The 22917-nt window shown below is 38.1% G+C and overlaps 1 protein-coding gene across 2 annotated transcripts in view; it reads right to left on the reverse strand.

The window, feature by feature from the left end:
- CDH20 (cadherin 20) overlaps positions 1-22917 on the reverse strand; it is a 200631-nt gene that overhangs the window by 22275 nt on the left and 155439 nt on the right. For both annotated transcript variants that reach the window (XM_007191997.2, XM_007191998.2), the window contains one exon: positions 8093-8346. In XM_007191997.2, coding sequence (XP_007192059.2) covers positions 8093-8346 — 254 coding nt within the window. The remainder of the gene's footprint in view (positions 1-8092; positions 8347-22917) is intronic.

Raw genomic sequence — 22917 nt, forward strand, 5'->3', positions numbered from 1 at the left:
TTTCCCTTTTTTTCTTGATGAGTCTGTCAAGACTATCAATTGAGTTTATCAATTTTGTTTATCTTCTCAAAGAACCAGCTTTTAGTTTTATTGATCTTTGCCATGGTTTCCTTCATTTCTTTTTCTTTTATTTCTGACCTGATTTTTAGGATTTCTTTCCCTCTGCTACTTTGGGGTTTCTTTGTTCTTCTTCCTCTAATTTCTTTAGGTGTAATGTTAGGTTGTTTATTTGAGATTTTTCTTGTTTCTTGAGATAGGATTGTATTGCTATAAACTTCCCTCTTAGAACTGCTTTTATTGCATCCCATATAGGTTTTGGGTCATTGTGTTTTCATTGTCATTTGTTTCTAGGTATTTTTTGATTTCCTCTTTGATTTCTTCAGTGATCTCTTGGTTATTTAGTAGCGTATTCTTTAGCCTCCATGTGTTCGTATTTTTTAGTTTTTTTTTTTCCTGTAATTGATATCTAGTCTCATAGTGTTGTGGTCATAAAAGGTACTTGATACGATCTCAATTTTCTTAAATTTACCAAGGCTTGATTTGTGACCCAGGATATGATCTAACCTGGAGAATGTTCCATGAGCACTTCAGAAGAAAGTGTTTTCTGTTGTTTTTGGATGGAATGTCCTATAAATATCAATTAAGTCCATCTTGTTTAATGTGTCATTTAAAGCTTGTGTTTCCGTATTTATTTTCATTTTGGATGATCTGTCTGTTGGTGAAAGTGAGGTATTAAAGTCCCCTACTATGATTGTGTTACTGTTGATTTCCCCTTTTATGGCTGTTAGGATTTGCCTTTATATTGAGGTGCTCCTATGCAGGGTGCATAAATATTTACAATTTTTATATCTTCTTCTTGGATTGATCCCTTGATCATTATGTGGTGTCCTTCTTTGTCTCTTGTAACAAACAGTCTTTATTTTAAAGACTATTGTCTGATATGAGAATTGCTACTCCAGCTTTCTTTTGATTTCCATTTGCATGGAATATCTTTTTCCAACCCCTCACTTTCAGTCTGTATGTGTCCCTGGGTCTGAAGTGGGTCTCTTGTAGACAGCATATATATGGGTCTTGTTTTTGTATCCATTCAGCCAGTCTGTGTCTTTTGGTTGGAGCATTTAATCCATTTACATTCAAGGTAATTATCGATATGTTTGTTCCTATTACCATTTTCTTAATTGTTTTGGGTTTGTTATTGTAGGTCTTTTCCTTCTCTTGTGTTTCCTGCCTAGAGAAGTTCCTTTAGCATTTGTTGTGAAGCTGGTTTGGTGGTGCTGAATTCTCTTAGCTTTTGCTTGTCTGTAAAGGTTTTAATTTCTCCGTTGAATCTGAATGAGATCCTTGCTGGGTAGAGTAATCCTGGTTGTAGGTTTTTCCCTTTCATCACTTTAAATATGTCCTGCCACTCCTTTCTGGCTTGCAGAGTTTCTGCTGAAAGATCAGCTGTTAACCTCATGGGGATTCCCTTGTATGTTATTTGTTGCTTTTCCCTTGCTGCTTTTAATATTTTTTCTTTGTATTTAATGTTTGATAGTTTGATTAATATGTGTCTTGGCGTGGTTCTCCTTGGATTTATCCTGTATGGGACTCTCTGCGCTTCCTGGACTTGATTGACTATTTCCTTTCCCATATTAGGGAAGTTTTCAACTATAATCTCTTCAAATATTTTCTCAGACCCTTTCTTTTTGTCTTCTTCTTCTGGGACCCCTATAATTCGAATGTTGGTGTGTTTAATGTTGTCCCAGAGGTCTCTGAGACCGTCCTCAATTCTTTTCATTCTTTTTTCTTTATTCTGCTCTGTGATAGTTATTTCCACTATTTTATCTTCAGTTCACTTATCTGTTCTTCTGCCTCAGTTATTCTGCTATTGATTCCTTCTGGAGAGTTTTTAATTTCATTCATTGTGTCATTCATCATTGTGTGTTTACTCTGTAGTTCTTCTAGGTCCTTGTTAAACGTTTCTTGTAATTTCTCCATTCTGTTTCCACGATTTTGGATCACCTTTACTCTCATTACTCTGAATTCTTTTTCAGGTAGACTACCTATTTCCTCTTCATTTGTTTGGTCTGGTGGGTTTTTACTTTGCTCCTTCATCTGCTGTATATTTCTCTGTCTTCTCATTTTGCTTAACTTACTGTGTTCCCGTTTTTTTGGTGTCTGCCCCCAGTGGGTCACGTTGGTTCAGTGGTTGTGTAGGCTTCCTGGTGGAGGGGACTGGTGCCTGTGTTCTGGTGGATGAGGCTGGATCTTGTCTTTCTGGTGGGCAGGACCATGTCCGGTGGTATGTTTTGGGGTGTCTGTGAACTTATTATGATTTTAGGCAGCCTCTCTGCTCATGGGTGGGGTTGTGTTCCTGTCTTGCTAGTTGTTTGGCATAGGGTGTCCAGCAGTGGAGCTTGCTGGTTGTTGAGTGGAGCTGGGTCTTAGCATTGAGACGGAGATCTCTGGGAGAGCTCTCGCCGATTGATATTACATGGGGCCGGGAGGTTTCTGGTGCTCCCGTATCCTGAACTCGGCTCTCCCACCTCAGAGGCTCAGGCCTGACACCCGGCCAGAGCACCAAGATCCTGTCAACCACACAGCCAGGTACGTGGGGAGTTTCTTGCCTTTTGGGAAGTCTGAGGTCTTCTGCCAGCGTTCAGTAGATGTTCTGTAGAAGCTGTTCCACATGTAGATGTATTTTGATGTATTTGTGGGGAGGAAGGTGATCTCCACGTCTTACCCTCAGCCATCTTGAAAGTCCTCTTGGGTTTAAGCTTGTAATCACATAAATTTGTTGGATCTCAGAGGGGAGTCACTGCATGCCATGCAGGGCCACAGAGGAAGCTCCAGGTTTTGGTTGGGTGACAAAGACAGGAGCAAGAGGAAACTCTAGGCCAGAGCCTTTAATGGGGTTTCTGAACTTGCGTTTACTCGGGAATAGCAGAGAAACTGCAATTCTAGAAGGCACAGTGTTGCAAGTTACAGGCCAGTCTGTGGAGAGCTCAGGATGGGCTGTATTTATCTATAGCTTCTTTTTAAGTTCTACAGCATCTCTGGGACGTAGGTATTATCTCACCTAACAGGAAACTAGGACTTAGAGAAGTTAAGTCACTTTCATACAGTTACACAGCTAATAATTTGCAGCTAACAGTAAGATTTGAAACATATATGTGTTTATATATAAACTATTGTATATATATGTAATATACTGTGAATTATATATAAATGATGCTATTTCTTATATATTATATATATATATATATATATATATATATATATATATATATATATATAAGCTATTGTAACATATTGGGTTCAAAATTCCATTTAAAGTTGCCAGCGGGTGCAAACGAACCTATTTTCAAAACAGAAATAGAGTCACAGATGTAGAAAACAAACTTACGGTTATCAAGGAGGAAGCGGTGGGGAGTTTGGGATTGACATATACACACTACTATATATAAAATAGATAACTAATAAGAACCTACTGTATAGCACAGGGAACTCTCCTATATGGGAATAGAATCTAAAAGAGTGGATATATGTATATGTATAACTGATTCACTTTGCTGTAAACCTGAAACTAACACAACATTGTAAATCAACTATAATCCAGTAAAAATTAATTTTAAAAAAAGTTGCCAGCAGAATTCCCTGGTGGTCCAGTGGTTAGGACTCCGGGCTTTCACTGCCGAGGGCCCAGGTTCAGTCCCTGGTCAGGGAACTAAGATCCCACAAGCTGCACGGCATGGCCAAAAAAAGTTGCCGGCAATTGCAGTCTCTATCTTAAAGTTGTTGAAACTGGGAAATACTGCCCATTTGGTGGGAGTAAGTCATTTCTTTACTTTAGTGCATTGTTTTTCAATCTGAAATAAATATGGTGGGTTATGACTAGTGTAGAAAGAACATGTATATGTATGCCAGACTGTATTCCAGTAAGGGTAAATATTGATGGTAAAACTTTTGTTTCAATATATATAAATAGATATATATATACAGTATATACCAGTATATGTATTATTTGGTAAAGTATTTTGTTTCGAGTATGTATTTTTTCCTACAGAAATTCAGGATGACTGTTCAGAGAATTAGGAATTAAAGGGAAAGATGACCACTAAAGGCTGGAGAAGTTGGAAACATTTCAGTTCTAACTCTCCAAGTGTTGGGAAATTTAAATAAGTAAAGTAATGCTTCTCTCTGCTTCTGACACTGTTACTGTAGCCAGGCACTGCTCTAAACATCTTACCTGTATTGACTCATATAATCCCCACAATAAACCTATGAGGTAGGTACTGTTATCATCCCCATTTTACAGGTGAGAAAACTGGAGCATGGAAAGGTTAAGACATTTGCCCAAGGTTGCACGTCTGGGAATCAAACCTAGGCATATGGAACGTATGAGATTGTTTCAGGAAACAAAGCCGTAACTCTTTTTTGAAGATAGATTAAGCCATGATAGCCAACAGTTGACTATTTAATAAAGAATAAACACATGCCTACAAAGTTAACTTAAAATTAACTGGAGCGGTTTTTTTTAGGTATAATTAGTGATTTAGTTTTAAAGTTTACTGGCTATTTTAAGATTTGAATTTATCTTAGAAAAAAAATACTGGTTGGCTCCTGACAGTCTTTTCTTTCAGCTCCCCAAACAGGAGAAAAGCCAGCCATTCAGCCCACAGAGCCGTAACCCTGTTGGCAGCTCTCCAAGCTGTAGGCATAATGCTGAGGGGAGAGGCAGCCTATGATGAACCAGCTTCCTGCATTCAAACCGACAACGCCGTAGCAAATGTCACAGATGGCAGGGGAGATGGAGTGATGGAAATAACTGACGGAACCCGTGACAGTACTGCCCGCTGACACACTGCGAGGAACCGCTGCGAGCCTGCCTCAGAGAAGCCTCCCTCAAGTGGAATTCCTCTTCCATTTCCCACGCGGGGCCTGAATTGAGGCAATAATAGCATTCATTACTCTGAATGGGACACTGGGCCAATTTTCAGGAGTCAAGAGAACAAATTTAAAGGCGTAGATACAGATAGAAAATGAGGAAGCTGGGACACGCTAGTGAATTACGTAGGTGGTTTTCCTTTCTCTAACCATAATATTCTCACCTACTGTGGGCAGAATAGGCATAACATACACATACAAAACTGCCTTCAGCGAACAATAGCTGGTGTTCGTTGAGCTCCCTGCTTGTTTACTTGGCTGAGGACATTCTCTGAATTTAGGAGTGATTTTGGAGGTAGGGTGTCATGGACAGGCTCCCTAAATCCACACACACTCTAGGAAGGCACAGGGGGACAGGCTGTTTCCATACGAGGAGGAGCCTGTTTCAGTTGCCTAATGGTTCAGTTTCCTGCTTGCTAGAAATTCCTTGAGCATTTATTAAAAATTTAGGTGATCCAAACACTGTATTTTTCATGTACATATAACTAAATCTGGAGACTTAGTTTTGGGCTTTACTAATAAATGATGACCAGCTTATATGCCTGAACACACCATAAACTTTCCAGAAATGAGATTATAAAAGTCCTGATAATCTTTTTAAAAAGTTCAGTGACCTTTTTATCCATAGCATTTGAACCTCAGGTGGTATGTTGTTTTTTGAGTGATTTAATATGCACTTTCTTTTTAGGAATGTGAACCTCATTTATTTTTACCAAAAATGCACAAGATAGACAAGCGGCATATGGCATATTCAAATTATTTTTAAAAGAAAATAACTTTTATAGGATAAATAAGGAGAAAACAAGCAATTTGGTGAAAGATAATGTAGGAAAGTACTTTCCAAATGGGTTTATTAAGTAATAGCCAGAGATTTGACTTCTAGGTGCTTTTCCTTCTCAGTATCCAGGACCCCTGGTGTTCTGCTTGGCTCCAGAGGCCATTCTTTGTTCCTGTGGGGCAGTACAAAGGGTCAGAGACTCTGTCTCACAATATGAATTCTGTTCCTTCTTTCCAACCGAAATGCAGAGGGACGATTATCTCTAGTTATGATAAGTGGAATTCCGCTCTATCCCCTGTGCCTGAACGCTTATCTTGTTACCTCCAGGCCTGTGGCTGTTGCCTTGTTCTTGCCCGTTTCTCTTTCAAGACCTAGAACCCTGCCCTGGAAGAAGCCCAGTGGGCCCTGCTCTATGCCTCCCGCCTGTTCACTCTTGGACTCCTCCTGGCTGGGGTGTACTGGACTACACAGGCACCCCACTATAGACCTCCCTGACGCTAACGGCATCAGCGCCGTGCCAGCCAGCTGACAGTTTTCAGTAGCACATCATCTGAAGCAGCAGTTTCTGGCAGCCAGACAGGAGGCCCTCGTTTCGCATCCTCATTTTGCTCCGTGCCAGCAGTGGGTCTGGGCCTGCGGGTGTTTCTCTTTCCTTCCTAGATACGTGTTGAGATAACGACTTTAGTCCTGAATAGTGCACGTTCACTCTAGGGGTGTGTGTGTGTGTGTGTGTGTGTGTGTGTGAGAATTTCCTTGTTTCTTGACTGCTTTCAGTCTCTTTTACTTGTCATTTAGTAGTGTGACTCCTGACAAAATCATATTTCCAGTGCTTACCATGTAGGAGTCCAGAATCAGAATCTGGAAAGAAGATGTGGAAGCATCCACTGGATATTCTGATTGACTCTTTTAGAAATGAGATCTGATTTTTTTCAAACTGTGCTTGTTTTATTTCAAACACTTTCCCTCCATAAAGTTTTATTCTCTAGAGTTTTTTCCCACAGTAGTGTCTCTGATATGAATAGATTAATCAGAAGATAGATATATATTCTTGGCTTCTGATATAAATATAATATTTATATTACAAATATAAATTTATAGTAGAATTGGTTTCATTTGTGTTGTTGTTTTGGGGATAATATGATTCCACTAACTTCTGTTATACATTTAAAAAGCTTAAGGTTGAAATATCACTTCTATAAAATTGTTATAGCTCATAAAGATTAGTTTTCTTCTAAAAATCAAATATCAGAATTCAGGCAAAATAATTTTAGCCATTTGAATGCCTGAAAATGTAAAATGTGTGCTAATAGGTTAGAGGAAGCAGATTTCCCCCAGTCTAGTTAAACTCAGGAGAGAACCATCTTTATTAAACTGCAAAAGCACATTTTCATTAAATACAAAGTGACACCAGGTGAGGAAAGTAACCGGCTGACAGAAAAGGCCTTTGATGAATCGGGGTGTGTTTAAAATGTGCTGTCTGCACTAAAGCCCTAGACCCATTTGTGTGGCTTTCAACAATTAATGTGACAGATGGTCTCAAACAGCCTTGGAATCCTGATCTTTTGTGTCAGGCTTCAGAGGCTTGGCAGTTGCTCTGGAAGGTTGAAGTGTCAGTCTGTCCACCAGCTGTTTGCACTTTGGTTCCATAGTCGACAGGAGATGGCCATGGCTGTAAGAGCAGCTCTCTACCCCTCCTGAGGGGGAAGCATCTAGGTTGGAATCTTGATGTTCAAACGTACTTTGGAGAGGCTGTTATGTGGGCTTGCAATAGAAAGCCAGTCTACGTGGCATCAAAGCTGTTGACAACAGTAGTAGTTTCTGTGTCTGTTCTTTGTATAGTATATGGAAATACGTGTTTATATATGTTATTTTTTCCATTTTTTAAAGTAAAAATGTCAAAGGTTCATAAAAATTAAAAGAATGTACAGTAATCACCTTTATATTCACCACTAAGATTCAACGATTTTTAATGTTTTGACATCTATATATCTGTCTATTTGGCAATATCTGGGGACTTTTTAGATTGTTACAACTCAGGGGGTGCTACTAGCATTTTGTAGGTAGAGGCCAGAGATGCTGCTAAACATTGTACAATACATCGAAGAGGCAGCTCCCTCAACACAGAATTATCCACCCCCAAATGTCAGTAAGGCCACAACTGAGAATTGAGAGGTGTGTGTATGTGTGTTGCCGAACCAGCTGACAGTGAGTTGTAGACATAATGGTACTTCATTTCTAAATAACATGAAGAGTCCATGTTATTTAAGAAAAAAGAATTTAAAGAAATAGGAGAGTGTCCAGAGATGGAAGAAGCAGAGAAAAAGTGCTAGAAAATTAGGTGAGGGAAGATTCCAGGATATAAGGATAAGGTGAAATGTGTAGAAAAACCTGATTGAGTTGTTGGTCACATCTGGATCCTTGGCAGAAATGATCTGTATGGTTGTTCCAATTGCCACATCTTCAGGTACCTCCACAAAATAAAAGCCAGGTTCAAACACAGGGGGCTCATCCACATCTTCCACACTGATGTGCACTGTGGTTGTGTCCTGAAATGGACCTAGGTTCAGAAAACGCATCTCTAGGTGAGGATTGGCTCCCTCCACTTTTAAGGTGTAGCTTTTCTTGGTTTCAAAACTCAGGGGCTGAAAAGTAATGACAGGAAAATAGATCAGTTAGGAGCATATACGTCAGGGTTCTAAAGGATGGATGATACTGCTGGCTAGTGGGTAGATTCCCAAATGCATTAAAATGGTGGAAAAGAGGCAAGAGGAAAAATAAGGGAATTTTTTCTTTTGTTCCATGGTTCTTGGTCTTAATGTCAGTTTCAACAATTTGGTAAAGAAAGTAAGGAAGATGCTAAAGGAAGCCAGTTTGCTGATGAAGAAAGCCACTGTACCCTGGGCAGGGCTGACTTAACTTGTCTACTCTTTAATCAGCATGGTCATCTTTAGAAATGCTTGTTCATTTGAAAAGGTGTCATGATAATTAAGAGAGAGTTGGAGTTCTATTTCAGCATATCCATACAACTGAGGCCTAGGCTTTTCTGTTTTCTTCCTTTAAAGAAAACCAATTCTTGAGTACAAAGGCAATAGTGATTTTTTCCCAAGAAACTATCAATAAACACCTCACAAAGGTTCTCAAAGCACTGTGTCAGATCAATATTTGTGTGTTCAGTTTATCATAGACAATCTTTTTTAAAAACCTAATCCAATGCCTCATTTTACAGTTAAAGAAACTGAGACTCAGCAAGCTAGCAGACTGGCCTAAGCTGATGTGGTTACGCTGTGTCAGAGTAGAAATGCTGCTCTTGATTTTTAAATTCCTCATTCAGGGCTCACCCCCAAAAGTTTAACTTTGTCTAATAAAACCCCATGTCATAAAATATAACTTTTTTGGTGTTTCCTTTTTTGGATCTATCTCTACCTTCAGAATGTTTTATGTCAAAATAAATAGAGCACTTTACGGCAGAAAGTGGACTTGAATGCCATCTCAAGAATAATCCATTTGTGGTTTTTTTTTTTAACTGACAAAAATGTATAAAAGTTTAAAGCAAAACTTACCTCAAAATATCATTAATAATTTAAAAAATGATGGAAACTCAATTCTATAATTACAGAGGATAGTGAAGCAGTTACTAAAGCTTAAAAGTCACATGTCCACTTGGTGATGACAAGTTTTTCTAGCTAAACATTTCATTCATTTGTCCCTTTTCATAAAATGTGCTGAATGTCAGCACGTCTCATGTTAGAAAGAGGCATGTGTCTAAGCAACTGGTTTGCTTTTGAGAAACAAACAGCAGTAGGAATTGCTTTAACTAAATTTGTTATTTTCAAATTCTAACAAAAAGTTTTTTGTTTGTTTTGTTGCTGTTGTTGGTTTACCACTTGTCCTGTATTTACTTAGCACCATACTTTGTACTCTTCGTTTCATGGAGTCCACCTTTCGCATTTGAACAAAGTGGCCATTTCCACCAGCCGCCCTGCGTCCGTAGTTCTTAGTCAAAAGGCAGGGTTTTCATAAACAGGGATATCTGCCACTCAGGTTTCAATAAATTTGAAGGAATAGGTTTACTAGTTTATTTTATTTATACTGCTGTTTTAAGTCTAGACATTTATCTTTCCTGGTAAATTACATTGTATTCTTTTAGAATTCTTTCCTTATGTAGAAGTAACCCAAAGTGGACACTGATTGTTTATGTTAAGTTTGAGCTAGGCAAAATATGTTGTTCCTTTAATTTTAAGTCATTTTTCTAATTTGGTAATGAATTTTGTAAAAAATAAGATGTAACTTACATACATTAAAATTCATCTTTTTTAGTGTAAATTTTTGTAGGTTTTGACAAATGTATACAGTTATGTATGTGTCTCCTATGATAATTAAGATATAGAACAGTTCCATCACCCCATTATGCCCTGATCAGTACCTCTTTGTGGTCAGATCCCACCCCCCTGGCACCCACTGATCTATTTTGTATCCCTTTTACAAGAATGTCATATAAATGCAGTCATTCAGTATGTAGTCTTTTGAGTCTGGTTTCTTTCACTTAACATATGCATTTGAGATTCATTCATGTCATTGTGAATGTGGAGTTTGTCCCTTTTATTTCCAAGTAGTATTGCATTGTATGGATGTACCACAGTTTGTTTATCCATCCTCCACTGGAGCTACATTTGAGTTGTTTCCAATTTCTGATGATTATGCATAAAGCTACTATGAACATTTGTATACAGGTTTTTGTGGGAACATAGGTTTTCATTTCACTTGGGTAAATACCTAGGAGTGGGATCACAGGATTATTTGGTAAGCATATTTTAAACTTTATAAGAAACTTCCAAACCAATTTTCAAAGTGGCTGTACCATTTTGCATTCCCACCAGGAATGTATGAGAGTTCTGGTTGCTCCACATCCTTGTCATTATTTGGTTTTGTCAGTTTTTCTGGTTTTACCATCCTACTGGATGTGAAACGGTATCTCATTGTGGTTTTGATTTGCATTTCCCTAATGCCTAATGATGTTGAGCATCTTTATATCTTCTTGAAGAGTTCTTTATATATTTTATATTAAAGTCTTTTATCAGGCAGGTGATTTGCAAATATTTTCTCCCAATCTGTGATTGATTTTTTCACTCAATTTTGATGAAGTCTCATTTATCACTTTTTATTTTGTAGATTGGGATTTTGGTGTCATATCTAAAAAAATTACCTAATCAGGGTCACAAAGACTTTATTCTCTGTTTTCTTCTAGAAATTTTATAGTTTTAGTTTTTCACATTTAGGTAAATCATCTGTTTTGGGTTTATTTTTGTAGCTATGAATCAAGGTTCTTTATTATTATTATTTTTGTATACAGACATCCAATTTTTCTAGCACTGTTGAAAGACTAGAGTGAGTTTTTAATTATTGTTAAAATTTCTTTTTAAATAAGTTACTTAGTGATTTTTATATTATTTAAGATTATTGTCTCCCTTAAATAATTTTATTATTTAAAATTTAAAGAAAACTTTGCCTTAAATACCCTAAACTTTAAATTGCCCGTAATTGATATGAGTTTGACATTTCTGTCTAGAAAAGTTTTTGTACTTGTTTTTACATATTTAAATAGTAAATCAAAGAGTAGTAATGTCTGAGAACCCAAGTTAAATTCAAGAAATTTCCTAGAGTTGGAGCACATAAAAATGAAGTTATTATATCCTTGAAAATTGAGTAATGAATATTATGTTACAAAATAGTAATGCAGTTCCCCTAAGCAGCATTAATCATTCCCTCTTCTTTTCCCATAGCACTTTGTCTTACTTCCATTATGGCTCTTCTTATTTTGTATTATAAATATTTCTTTCTGTGTTGGTTGCCTTCATGATACTAAAGGGCAAAGATTATGATTTAGTCAGATTTTTATTCCCTAGTACCTAGGGAGGGCCTAAAACCCAAACATGTTGTTACATTGAGTAGTGCAAAAGTTTTTCAGTGTATTAACATGTATTGATACTAGTTGAATGATGATATATACAGACTTTACGTTGCCATATTTCAATGATTTAAAGATACACATTTTTTTGTATTTTGACATTTTGGAAATAGGGTTGCTTCTCCAGTTGATAGCATCTTATAATTGCTGTAGGCCCAACGAGAGGCAGGATGTAGTTGTCACCATTTGTGCTAGCCAAACCTGGTCAAAGTCGTTCATGCTGTACTTCGGTTGAGTTCTGCACTTGTTGGTAATACATGTGTTGAACTTTACTGCCTTCTAAAATGTCTTCAGAAAGATTGTATTATGATTCAACATTGAAACAAAAGTTGCTGTGTAGGTAAAATGGTATGGAAACAATAGCAGGGAATAAATCTGATATTAGTGAAGCAAATACATCTGTGTCTGCAAGGGCTTTTCCAGTAACTACAAACAAAGGAATGAGAAAGCATTGTATCATTCAAATTAGCAGGAGGTTTTTGTGTGTGTGTGTGTTTTAAGTGATATATAAAACAGTGATGAGGAAAGTGTCAGGGAGGACCTTCAAGATGGCAGAGGAGTAAGACATGGAGATCACTTTCCTCCCCACAAATACATCAAAAATATATCTACATGTGAAACAACTCCTACAGAACACCTGCTGAATGCTGGCAGAAAACCTTAGACTTCCCAAAAGGCAAGAAACTCCCCACGTACCTTGGTAGGGCAAAAGAAAAAAGGAAAAACAGAGACAAAAGAATAGGGATGGGACCTGCACCTCTGGGAGGGAGCTGTGAAGGAGGAAAAGTTTGCACACACTAGGAAGCCCGTTCACTGGCGGAGACGGGGGGTGGGTGTGGAGGGAAGCTTCGGAGCCACGGAGGAGAGTGCAGCAACAGGGGTGCAGAGAGCAAAGTGGAGAGATTCCCGCACAGAGGATCAGTGCCGACCAGCACTCACCAGCCTGAGAGGCTTGTCTGCTCACCTGCCGGGGCGGGTGGGGGCTGGGAGCTGAGGCTCAGGCTTTGGAGGTCAGATTCCAGGGACAGGACTGGGGTTGGCTGCGTGAACACAGCCTGAAGGGGGCTAGTGCGCCACAGCTAGCCGGGAGGGAGTCCGGGAAAAAGTCTGGACCTGCCAAAGAGGCAAGAGACCATTGTTTTGGGGTGCGTGAGGAGAGGGGATTCAGAGCACTGCCTAAACGAGCTCCAGAGATGGGTGCAAGCCGTGGCTATCAGCTTGGACCCCAGAGACGGGCATGGAATGCTAACGCTGTTGGTGCAGCCACCAAGAATCCTGTGTGCAAGCACAGGTCACTATCCACACCTCCTCTCCCAGGAGCCTGTGCAGCCCACCACTGCCAGGGTCCCATGATCCAGGGACAGCTTCCCCGGGAGAACACACGGCGTGCCTCAGGCTGTTGCAACATTTTGGCTTCTGCCTCCGCAGGCTCGCCCCGCATTCCATACCCCTCCCTCCCCCCAGCCTGAGTGAGCCAGAGCCCCTGAATCAACTACTCCTTTAACCCGCTCCTGTCTGGGTGAAGAACAGATGCCAGAGGGTGACCTACGTGCAGAGGCGAGGCCAAATCCAAAGCTAAACCCCAGGAGCTGTGCAAACGAAGATGAGAAAGGGAAATCTCTCTGTGCAGCCTCAGGAGCAGCGCATTAAACCTCCACAGTCAACTTGATGTACCCTGCGTCTGTGGAATACCTGAATAGACAACGAATCATCCCAAAACTGAGGCGGTGGACGTTGGGAGCAACTGTAGACTTGGGGTTTGCTTTCTGCGTCTAATTTGTTTCTAGTTTTATGTTTACCTAGTTTAGTATTTAGAGCTTATTATCACTGGTAGATTTGTATATTGATTTGGTGGCTCTCTTCCTTTTTTTTATATATATACATATATATTTTTTTCCCTTTTTCTCTTTTTGGGAGTGTGTATGTGTATACTTCTTTGTGTGATTTTGTCTGTATAGGTTTACTTTTACCATTTGTCCTAGGGTTCTATCTGTCTGTTTATTATTAGTGTCGTTTTTAGTGCTTGTTATCATTGGTGGATTTGTTTATTGTTTTGATTGCTCTCTTCTTTTTTTTTATAAATTTTTTATTTTAATAATATGTATTTTTAAATTTTTTATGTTAATAACTTTATTTTATTATTTTCTTTCTTTATTATTTTTTTATTTTCTCCCTTTTCTTCTGAGCCGTCTGGGTGACAGGGTCTTGGTGCTCCGGCCAGGTGTCAGGCCTGAGCCTCTGAGGTGGGAGAACCGAGTTCAGGACATTGGTCCACCGGAGACCTACTGACCCCATATAATATCAATCGGCGAGAGCTCTCCCAGAGATCTCCATCTCAACGCTAAGACCCACTCCACTCAGTGACCAGCATCTCCAGTGCTGGACACCCTATGCCAAACAACTAGCAAGACAGGAACACAACCCCACCCATTAGCAGAGAGGCTGCCTAAAATCATAGTAAGTTCACAGACACCCCAAAACATACCACTGGATGCGGTCCTGCCCACCAGAAAGACAAAATCCAGCCTCATCCATCAGAACACAGGCACCAGTCCCTCCACCAGGAAACCTACACAACGCACTGAACCAACCATACCCAGTGAGGGCAGAACCCAAAACAATGGGAACTACGAACCTGCAGCCTGTGAAAAGGAGACCCCAAACACAGTAAGTTAAGCAAAATGAGAAGACAGAGAAATACACATCAGATGAAGGAGCAAAGTAAAAACCCACCAGACCAAACAAATGAAGAGGAAATAGGCAGTCTACCTGAAAAAGAATTCAGAGTAATGATAGTAAAGATGATCCAAAATCTTGGAAATAGAATGGAGAAAATACAAGAAATGTTTAACAAGGACCTAGAAGAACTAAAGAGCAAACAAACTGATGAACAACACAATAAATGAAATTAAAAATTTTCTAGAAGGAATCAGTAGCAGAATAACTGAGGCAGAAGGATGGATAAGTGACCTGGAAGATAAGATAGTGGAAATAACTACCGCAGAGCAGAGTAAAGAAAAACGAATGAAGAGAATTGAGGACAATCTCAGAGACCTCTGGGACAACATTAAACACACCAACATTCAAATTATAGGGGTCCCAGAAGAAGAAGAGAAAAAGAAAGGGTCTGAGAAAATATTTGAAGAGATTATAGTTGAAAACTTCCCTAATATGGGAAAGGAAATAGTCAAGTCCAGGAAGCACAGAGTCCCATACAGGATAAATCCAAGGAGAACCACGCCAAGACACATATTAATCAAACTATCAAACATTAAATACAAAGAAAAAATATTAAAAGAAGCAAGGGAAAAGCAACAAATAACATACAAGGGAATCCCCGTGAGGTTAACAGCTGATCTTTCAGCAGAAACTGCAAGCCAGAAAGGAGTGGCAGGACATATTTAAAGTGATGAAAGGGAAAAACCTACAACCAGGATTACTCTACCCAGCAAGGATCTCATTCAGATTCAACGGAGAAATTAAAACCTTTACAGACAAGCAAAAGCTAAGAGAATTCAGCACCACCAAACCAGCTTTAGAACAAATGCTAAAGGAACTTCTCTAGGCAGGAAACACAAGAGAAGGAAAAGACCTACAATAACAAACCCAAAACAATTAAGAAAATGGTAATAGGAACATACATATCGATAATTACCTTGAATGTAAATGGATTAAATGCTCCCACCAAAAGACATAGACTGGCTGAATGGATGCAAAATCAAGACCCATATATATGCTGTCTACAAGAGACCCACTTCAGACCCAGGGACACATACAGACTGAAAGTGAGGGGTTGGAAAAAGATATTCCATGCAAATGGAAATCAAAAGAAAGCTGGAGTAGCAATTCTTATATCAGACAAAATAGTCTTTAAAATAAAAATTGTTTATTACAAGATACAAGCAGGACACCACATAATGATCAAGGGATCAATCCAAGAAGAAGATATAACAATTGTAAATATTTATGCACCCTGCATAGGAGCACCTCAATACATAAGGCAAATGGTACCAGCCATAAAAGGGGAAATTGACAGTAATAGTCATAGTAGGGGACTTTAACACCCCACTTTCACCAATGGACAGATCATCCAAAATGAAAATAAATAAGGAAACACAAGCTTTAAGTGACATATTAAACAAGATGGATTTAATTGATATTTATAGGACATTTCATCCAAAAACAACAGAATACACATTCTTCTAAAGTGCTCATGGAACGTTCTCCAGGGTAGATCATATCTTGGTTCACAAATCAAGCCTTGATAAATTTAAGAAAATTGAAATCGTATCAAGTATCTTTTCTTACCACAGCGCTATAAGATTAGATATCAGTTACAGGAAAAAAACTGTAAAACATGCAAACACATTGGAGGCTAAACAGTACACTACTAAATAACCAAGAGACCACTGAAGAAATCTAAGAGGAGATAAAAAATACCTAGAAACAAATGACAATGAAAACACGATAACCCAAAACCTATGGGATGCACAAAATGTAGTTCTAAGAGGGAAGTTTATAGCAATACAGTCCTATCTCAAGAAACAACAAAAAACTCAAATAAACAACCTAAACTGACACCTAAAGCAATTGGAGAAAGAAGAACAAAATAACCCCAAAGTTAGCAGAAGGAAAGAAATCATAAAGATCAGAACAGAAATAAATGAAAAGGAAACGGAGGAAACGGTAGCAAAGAACAATAAAACTAAAAGCTGGTTCTTTGAGAAGGTAAACAAAATTGATAAACCATTAGCCAGACTCATCAAGGAAAAAGGGAAAAGACTCAAATCAATAGAATGAAACAGAAGAAGTAACAATTGACGCTGCAGAAATACAAAGGAACATGAAAGATTACTACAAGCAAGTATATGACAATAAAATGGACAACCTGGACGAAATGGACAAATTCTTAGAAAAGCACAACCTTCTGAGACTGAACCAGGAAGAAATAGAAAATATAAACAGACCAGTCACAAGCACTGAAATTGAAACTGTGGTTAAAAATCTTCCAACAAAAAAAGCCCAGGACCAGATGGCTTCACAGGCAAATTCTATCAAACATGTAGAGAAGAGCTAACACCTATCCTTCTCAAACTCGTCTGAAATATAGCAGAGGGAGGAACACTCCCAAACTCATTCTACGAGGCCACCGTCACCCTGATACCAAAACCAGACAAAGATGTCACAAAGAAAGAATACTACAGACCAATACCACTGATGAACATAGATGCAAAAATTCTCAACAAAATACTAGCAAACAGAATCCAACAGCACATTAAAAGGATCATACACCATGATCAAGTGGGGTTTATCCCACTTGATCATGCAAGGATTCTACATTATATGTAAATCAGTCAATGTGATACACCATATTAACAAACTGAAGAATAAAAACCATATGATCATCTCAATAGATGCAGAAAAAGCTTTCGACACAATTCAACACCCATTTATGATAAAAACCCTCTAGAAAGTAGGCATAGAGGAAACTTACTTCAACATAATAAAGGCCATATATGACAACCCCACAGCCAACATCGTTCTCAATGGTGAAAAACTGAAACCATTTCCACTAAAATCAGGAACAAGACAAGGTTGCCCACTCTCACTGCTGTTAGTCAACATAGTTTTGGAAGTTTTAGCCACAGCAATCAGAGAAGAAAAAGAAATAAAAGGAATCCAAATCGGTAAAGAAGAAGTAAAGCTGTCACTGTTTGCAGATGATGTGATACTATACATAGAGAATCCTAAAGATCCTCCCAGAAAACTACTAGAGCTAATCAGTGAATTTGGTAAAGTAGCAGGATACAAAATTAATGCACAGAAATCTCTTGCATTCCTATACACTAATGATGAAAAATCTGAAAGAGAAATTAAGGAAACACTCCCATTTACCATTGCAACAAAAAGAATAAAACACCTAGGAATAAGCCTACCTAAGGAGACAAAAGACCTGTATGCAGAAAACTATAAGATACTGATGAAGGAAATTTAAGATGATACAGAAAGATAGAGAGATATACCATGTTCTTTGATTGGAAGAATCAGCATTGTGAAAATGACTATATTACCCAAAGCAATCTACATATTCAATGCAATCCCTATCAAACTACCAGTGGCATTTTTCACACAACTAGAACAAAAAATTTCACAATTCCTATGGAAACACAAAAGACTCCGAATAGCCAAAGCAATCTTAAGAAAAATGGAGCTGGAGGAGTCAGACTCCTGGAGTTCAGACTGTACTACAAAGCTACAGTAATCAAGACAGTATGGTACTGGCACAAAAACAGAAATATAGATCAGTGGAACAGGATAGAAAGCCCAGAGATAAACCCACACACATATGGTCACCTTAGCTTTGATAAAGGAGGCAAGAATATACAATGGAGAAAAGACAGCCTCTTCAATAAGTGGTGCTGGGAAAACTGGACAGCTACATTTAAAAGAATGAAATTAGAGCACTCCGTAACACCATAGAGAAAAATAAACTCAAAATGGATTAAAGACCTGTATGTAAGGCTAGACACTATCAAACTCTTAGAGGAAAACATAGGCAGAACACTCCATGACATAAATCACAGCAAGATCCTTTTTGACCCACCTCCTAGTGAAATGGAAATAAAAATAAAAATAAACAAATTGGTCCTAATGAAACTTAAAAGCTTTTGCACAGCAAAGGAAAGCATAAACAAGACAAAAAGAGAAACCTCAGAATGGGAGAAAATATTTGCAAATGAAGCAACTGACAAAGGATTAATCTCCAAAATATACAGGCAGCTCATGCAGCTCAATATCAAAAAAAACAACCCAATCCAAAAATGGGCAGAAGACCTAAATAGACATTTGTCCAAAGAAGATATACAGATTGCCAACAAACACATGAAAGGATGCTCAACATCACTAATCATTAGAGAAATGCAAATCAAAACTACAATGAGGTATCACCTTACACCAGTCAGAATGGCCAGCATCAAAAAATCTACAAACAATAAATGCTGGAGAGGGTGTGGAGAAAAGGGAACCCTCTTGCACTGTTGGTGGGAATGTAAATTGATACAGCCACTGTGGAGAACAGTATGGTGGTTCCTTAAAAAACTAAAAATAGAACTGCCATATGACCCAGCAATCTCACTACTGGGCATATACCTGGAGAAAAGCATAATTCAAAAAGAGTCATGTACCACAGTTCATTGCAGCACTATTTACAATAACCAGGACATGGAAGCAACCTAAGCGTCCATTGACAGATGAATGGATAAAGAAGATGTGGCACATATATACAATGGAATATTACTCAGCCATAAAAAGAAACAAAATTGAGTTATTTGTAGTGAGGTGGATGGACCTAGAGTCTGTCATACGGAGTGAAGTAAGTCAGAAAGAGAAAAACAAATACCGTATGCTAACACATACATGTGGAATCTACAAAAAAAAATGGTTCTGAAGAACCTAGAGGCAAGACAGGAATAAAGACGCAGACGTAGAGAATGGACTTGGGGACATGGGAAGGGGGAAGGGTAAGCTGCGACGAAGTGAGAGAGTGGCATGGACATATATACACTACCGAATGTAAAATAGATAGCTAGTGGGAAGCAGCCGCATAGCACAGGGAGATGAGCTGGGTGCATTGTGACCACCTAGAGGGGTGGGATAGGGAGATTGGAGGTAGACGAAAGAGGGAGGGTATATGGGGATATATGTATACGTATAGCTGATTCAGTTTGTTATACAGCAGAAACGAACATACCATTGCAAAGCAATTATACTCCAATAAAGAAGTTAAAAAAAATTAAAAATAAGACAGTGATGAGAATTCATGGCACCTTAGGTTTGATGAAATTCAAAAGTTTTCTGCTTTGTGGCCTGCCTAAGAGGAGAGCGGACTTGAAACAATTGTTTATTGTATGCTGGAAGATGGAAGACATGCTGAAGATATAAGATCATGCTCATATAGAATAAAGAACATTCTGAAAATTGTATGTTTCAAGTTATCTTTGAAAAGCATTTAAATTAAGAGACTGAAAATCAATTGATTGATTACTTAAAAGCCAAAAAAGACCCAAGATACTGGGTAGTAATCAGTGTGGTTTTATGAAGACCCAATTCTATCAATTCAACTTAATTTCTCTTTTTGAAAAAGTGTGTGCTTTTTTAGACAAATAATAGGCCTAAGGGAAATAAATCAAAAGCAGAACATTTCTTTCAATTTTACATGACATTATTAATGACCAAGTAGGAGGATGGGTGTGGATCAAGCATCTGAGTGAATGTTGTTCCAAAGGTATAGATTTAGCAGTCAATAGCCTCTAAAGTATTTGTTATATTTGACTTGTCCATCTACTCAGCTTATTGACCTGTTTCTTAATTCCATTTTCTGGCACCTCGTAAGTTCAGAAGAGAAATCCAAATGACCTTGGCAAAGTTGATACATGTTTTGATTAAACATGGATATAGTTTTAGCAATGACAGTGAAAGACAGTGTTCTGTCTTACGAGGTTTAATCTTTTTTCCAGGTAAGGGAACTGGAGAAACGACATTTTGAGGTTCCTTTCAGATACAGTCTATGGCCATACCACCCTAACCAATCTCATCATATACAAAATTATAATAGTTAATATTTTTTAAATTAATGGCTTATAGTGAGGTCTAAGATATATTCTAATAATTGGACATAAGTTAATATTTTATTATTTAGAATTATATATTATTTAAGATATAAAATAAAATTTAAAATATATTGAGAACCTCAAAAGCTCTTTTTCTGATTGCTTAATTCTTTAAAGATAAATTTTGCTTTAAAGAGATAATAATTATCCCAAACTTTGAGCTTTTACCTTGTTTATAGTTACCAGTCATGATAGGCAATGTATTATTAATTTTTAGCTTGAGGCATGCCACATAATAGGGGAGTGTTCTTAATCTTATGTCATACAACAACTTGGTATTATTATTCTAGTCACCTTTTATAATGTATTATTAGTTCTCAAAGAATATGAGTAAAATAAACTACAATATTTAAATTACATCCAGATTTATATGATGGTTCCAAAGTTAATGTCAGCATTTTGCACTGTTTTGAGGTCATTGTGTGCTGGTTATAAAGATTTCTGGTTGGAGGAATGCTGGATATATCTGTTCTTTTGCTGTACTTGATTGCACATTAAATAAATAAGGACAAACATGTGAACTCTCCCTTCCTCCCTTCTAAAGCAGTGTTAATTCAACTCTATGGAACAGCATAGAATAAAGTTATTATTAACACATTAACTTGTGCCACATTCTAAGTTATGACTTTGTTGCTTTTGTCAGGGTCATCAATGACCTCCCTGTTCCTAAAGTCTGTGATTAATTTTCAGTGTTTTTATATGACCTTTAGCAGCACTTATCACAGCAGCACTTAGAGCAGTCACTCTCTTCTCTTGGAAACAGTTTCTTTACACCTTCCAGGACACCAGACTCTCCTGATCTTCCTTCTGCCTCCCTGGTCTCTCCTCCTCAGTCTCCTTGCTTGTTTTTGCTCTCCCTGACCTCGTCACATTGGGCTGCCACAGGATTTATTTCACTGCCCTCTTCTCCATCTATGCTCGATCCCTTGGAATATTATTATTTTTTATTTGCTTTAAGTACCATTTATGACTCTCAAATTTATATTTTCAGTCCAGAACTCTTCTCCAAATTCCAGACTCCTATAACCGACAACTGCTATACATCTCCACTTGGGTGTCTGATAGACATTGCAAATGTTACATGCTCAGAACTGAATTCCAGTATTTCCCCGTATCACTTAGTGCCATCTCTATTCTTTTTGTCGCTCAGCCGACTCCTCTTTTTCTTTCATATCCTCATCCAATCTGTTAGGAAATCCTGTTGGTTCTACTTTCAAAATATATTCAGATTCTGACCAGTTCTCACCACATCCATTCCCAATACCGTAGACCAGCCATCATCATCTCTTACCTTGTTTATTGCAATAGCCTCTCAGCTGGACTCCCTGTTTCCATTCTTGCCCCCTTATGGCCTTTTCTCAACACAGCTTACACAGTAATTATTTCATAATAAAAGTCCAGTGATGTCACACATCTGTTAAAATCCTTCAGTTCTCCACTTTAGTCAGATTAAAACCCAAAGTCCTTAATCTGCCTGCAAGGTCCTAACACAGTCTGTCCCCCTTGTTACTTTTCTGACCTCATCTCCTTCTGGTCTCCCTCTCCAGCCTTATAAACCCCCTTGCTGTTCTTGAAACAAGCCAGGCAGAGTCCCACCTCAGGGTCTTTGCACTGGCTGTTCCTTTGTCTGGAACACTTTCCTCAGTATTTCCGTGTCCATTCCCTTGTTTACAGGGCTGCCATTTATGGTTCTCACTGAAAGTCATTTATAGGGCTCCTCCGAGGGTTGTGCCTTGTCAGCCTGCCCAACTCTGTGCTGTGACTCTGCCCACTTCAAGTCTTTGCATAAATGTCACTTCTCTGTGAGGCCAGTCACAAGCATGCAATTAAATTGGAAGTCATGTTGGCTCTTCTGATCTTGCTTTGTTCTATTTTACACCCCCTCCCACATAGCACTTATCGCTTTCTAATATACAACTTTACTGACTTACTTGCTATTTGATTGTCTTCTTCCCCTTACTAGAATGTAAACTTCAAGAGGGCAGAGGTTTTCAGTTGTTTTACTTACTCTCTACATTAACTGCCTAGAACAGTGCCTGGCACATAGGTAGGCATTCAACAAATCTTTGTTGAAGAAATAATTTAAGATATCTTGGGTTTTAAGTTGTATTTGAAATAGAGGAGAAGGAAGATGAAATCAATACTTTTTTGAATTAATGTATTTTATCAGATATATTTATTAGGATGTTAAAACTTCAATTATTTTTAGGTTTTATCTTTCAGCTGAGTATGTCCATATGTGCTTTATTCCACAGAATCGATAGCTTACGTTCAAAAACTTATTAACTTACTATGAAAACTTATTAACTTATTATAACTCCTTACTATGAAGGAGTTCCAAGTGGTAACATCACTCAGCAGCTGTGTTTGATAAAACCTTTCCAAGTCTGATTAGCATCTTTAGGTCTTTAAGTAGCAATTTAAAAATCCCTGCATGTTATTTATTGATTAATAATAATAGTATAGCTAGCTTTATTGTTGTTTATGGTATACTGTGGTAAAAATGAGGTTATTAAAATGCAGATATTGGTTAAGTCATTAACATCATTAGGGAATTAAGCTACAGCAGTTTTTTAAAG

Source organism: Balaenoptera acutorostrata, chromosome 13 (genome assembly GCF_949987535.1).
Source record: "Balaenoptera acutorostrata chromosome 13, mBalAcu1.1, whole genome shotgun sequence".
NCBI classification, from domain to species: domain Eukaryota; kingdom Metazoa; phylum Chordata; class Mammalia; order Artiodactyla; family Balaenopteridae; genus Balaenoptera; species Balaenoptera acutorostrata.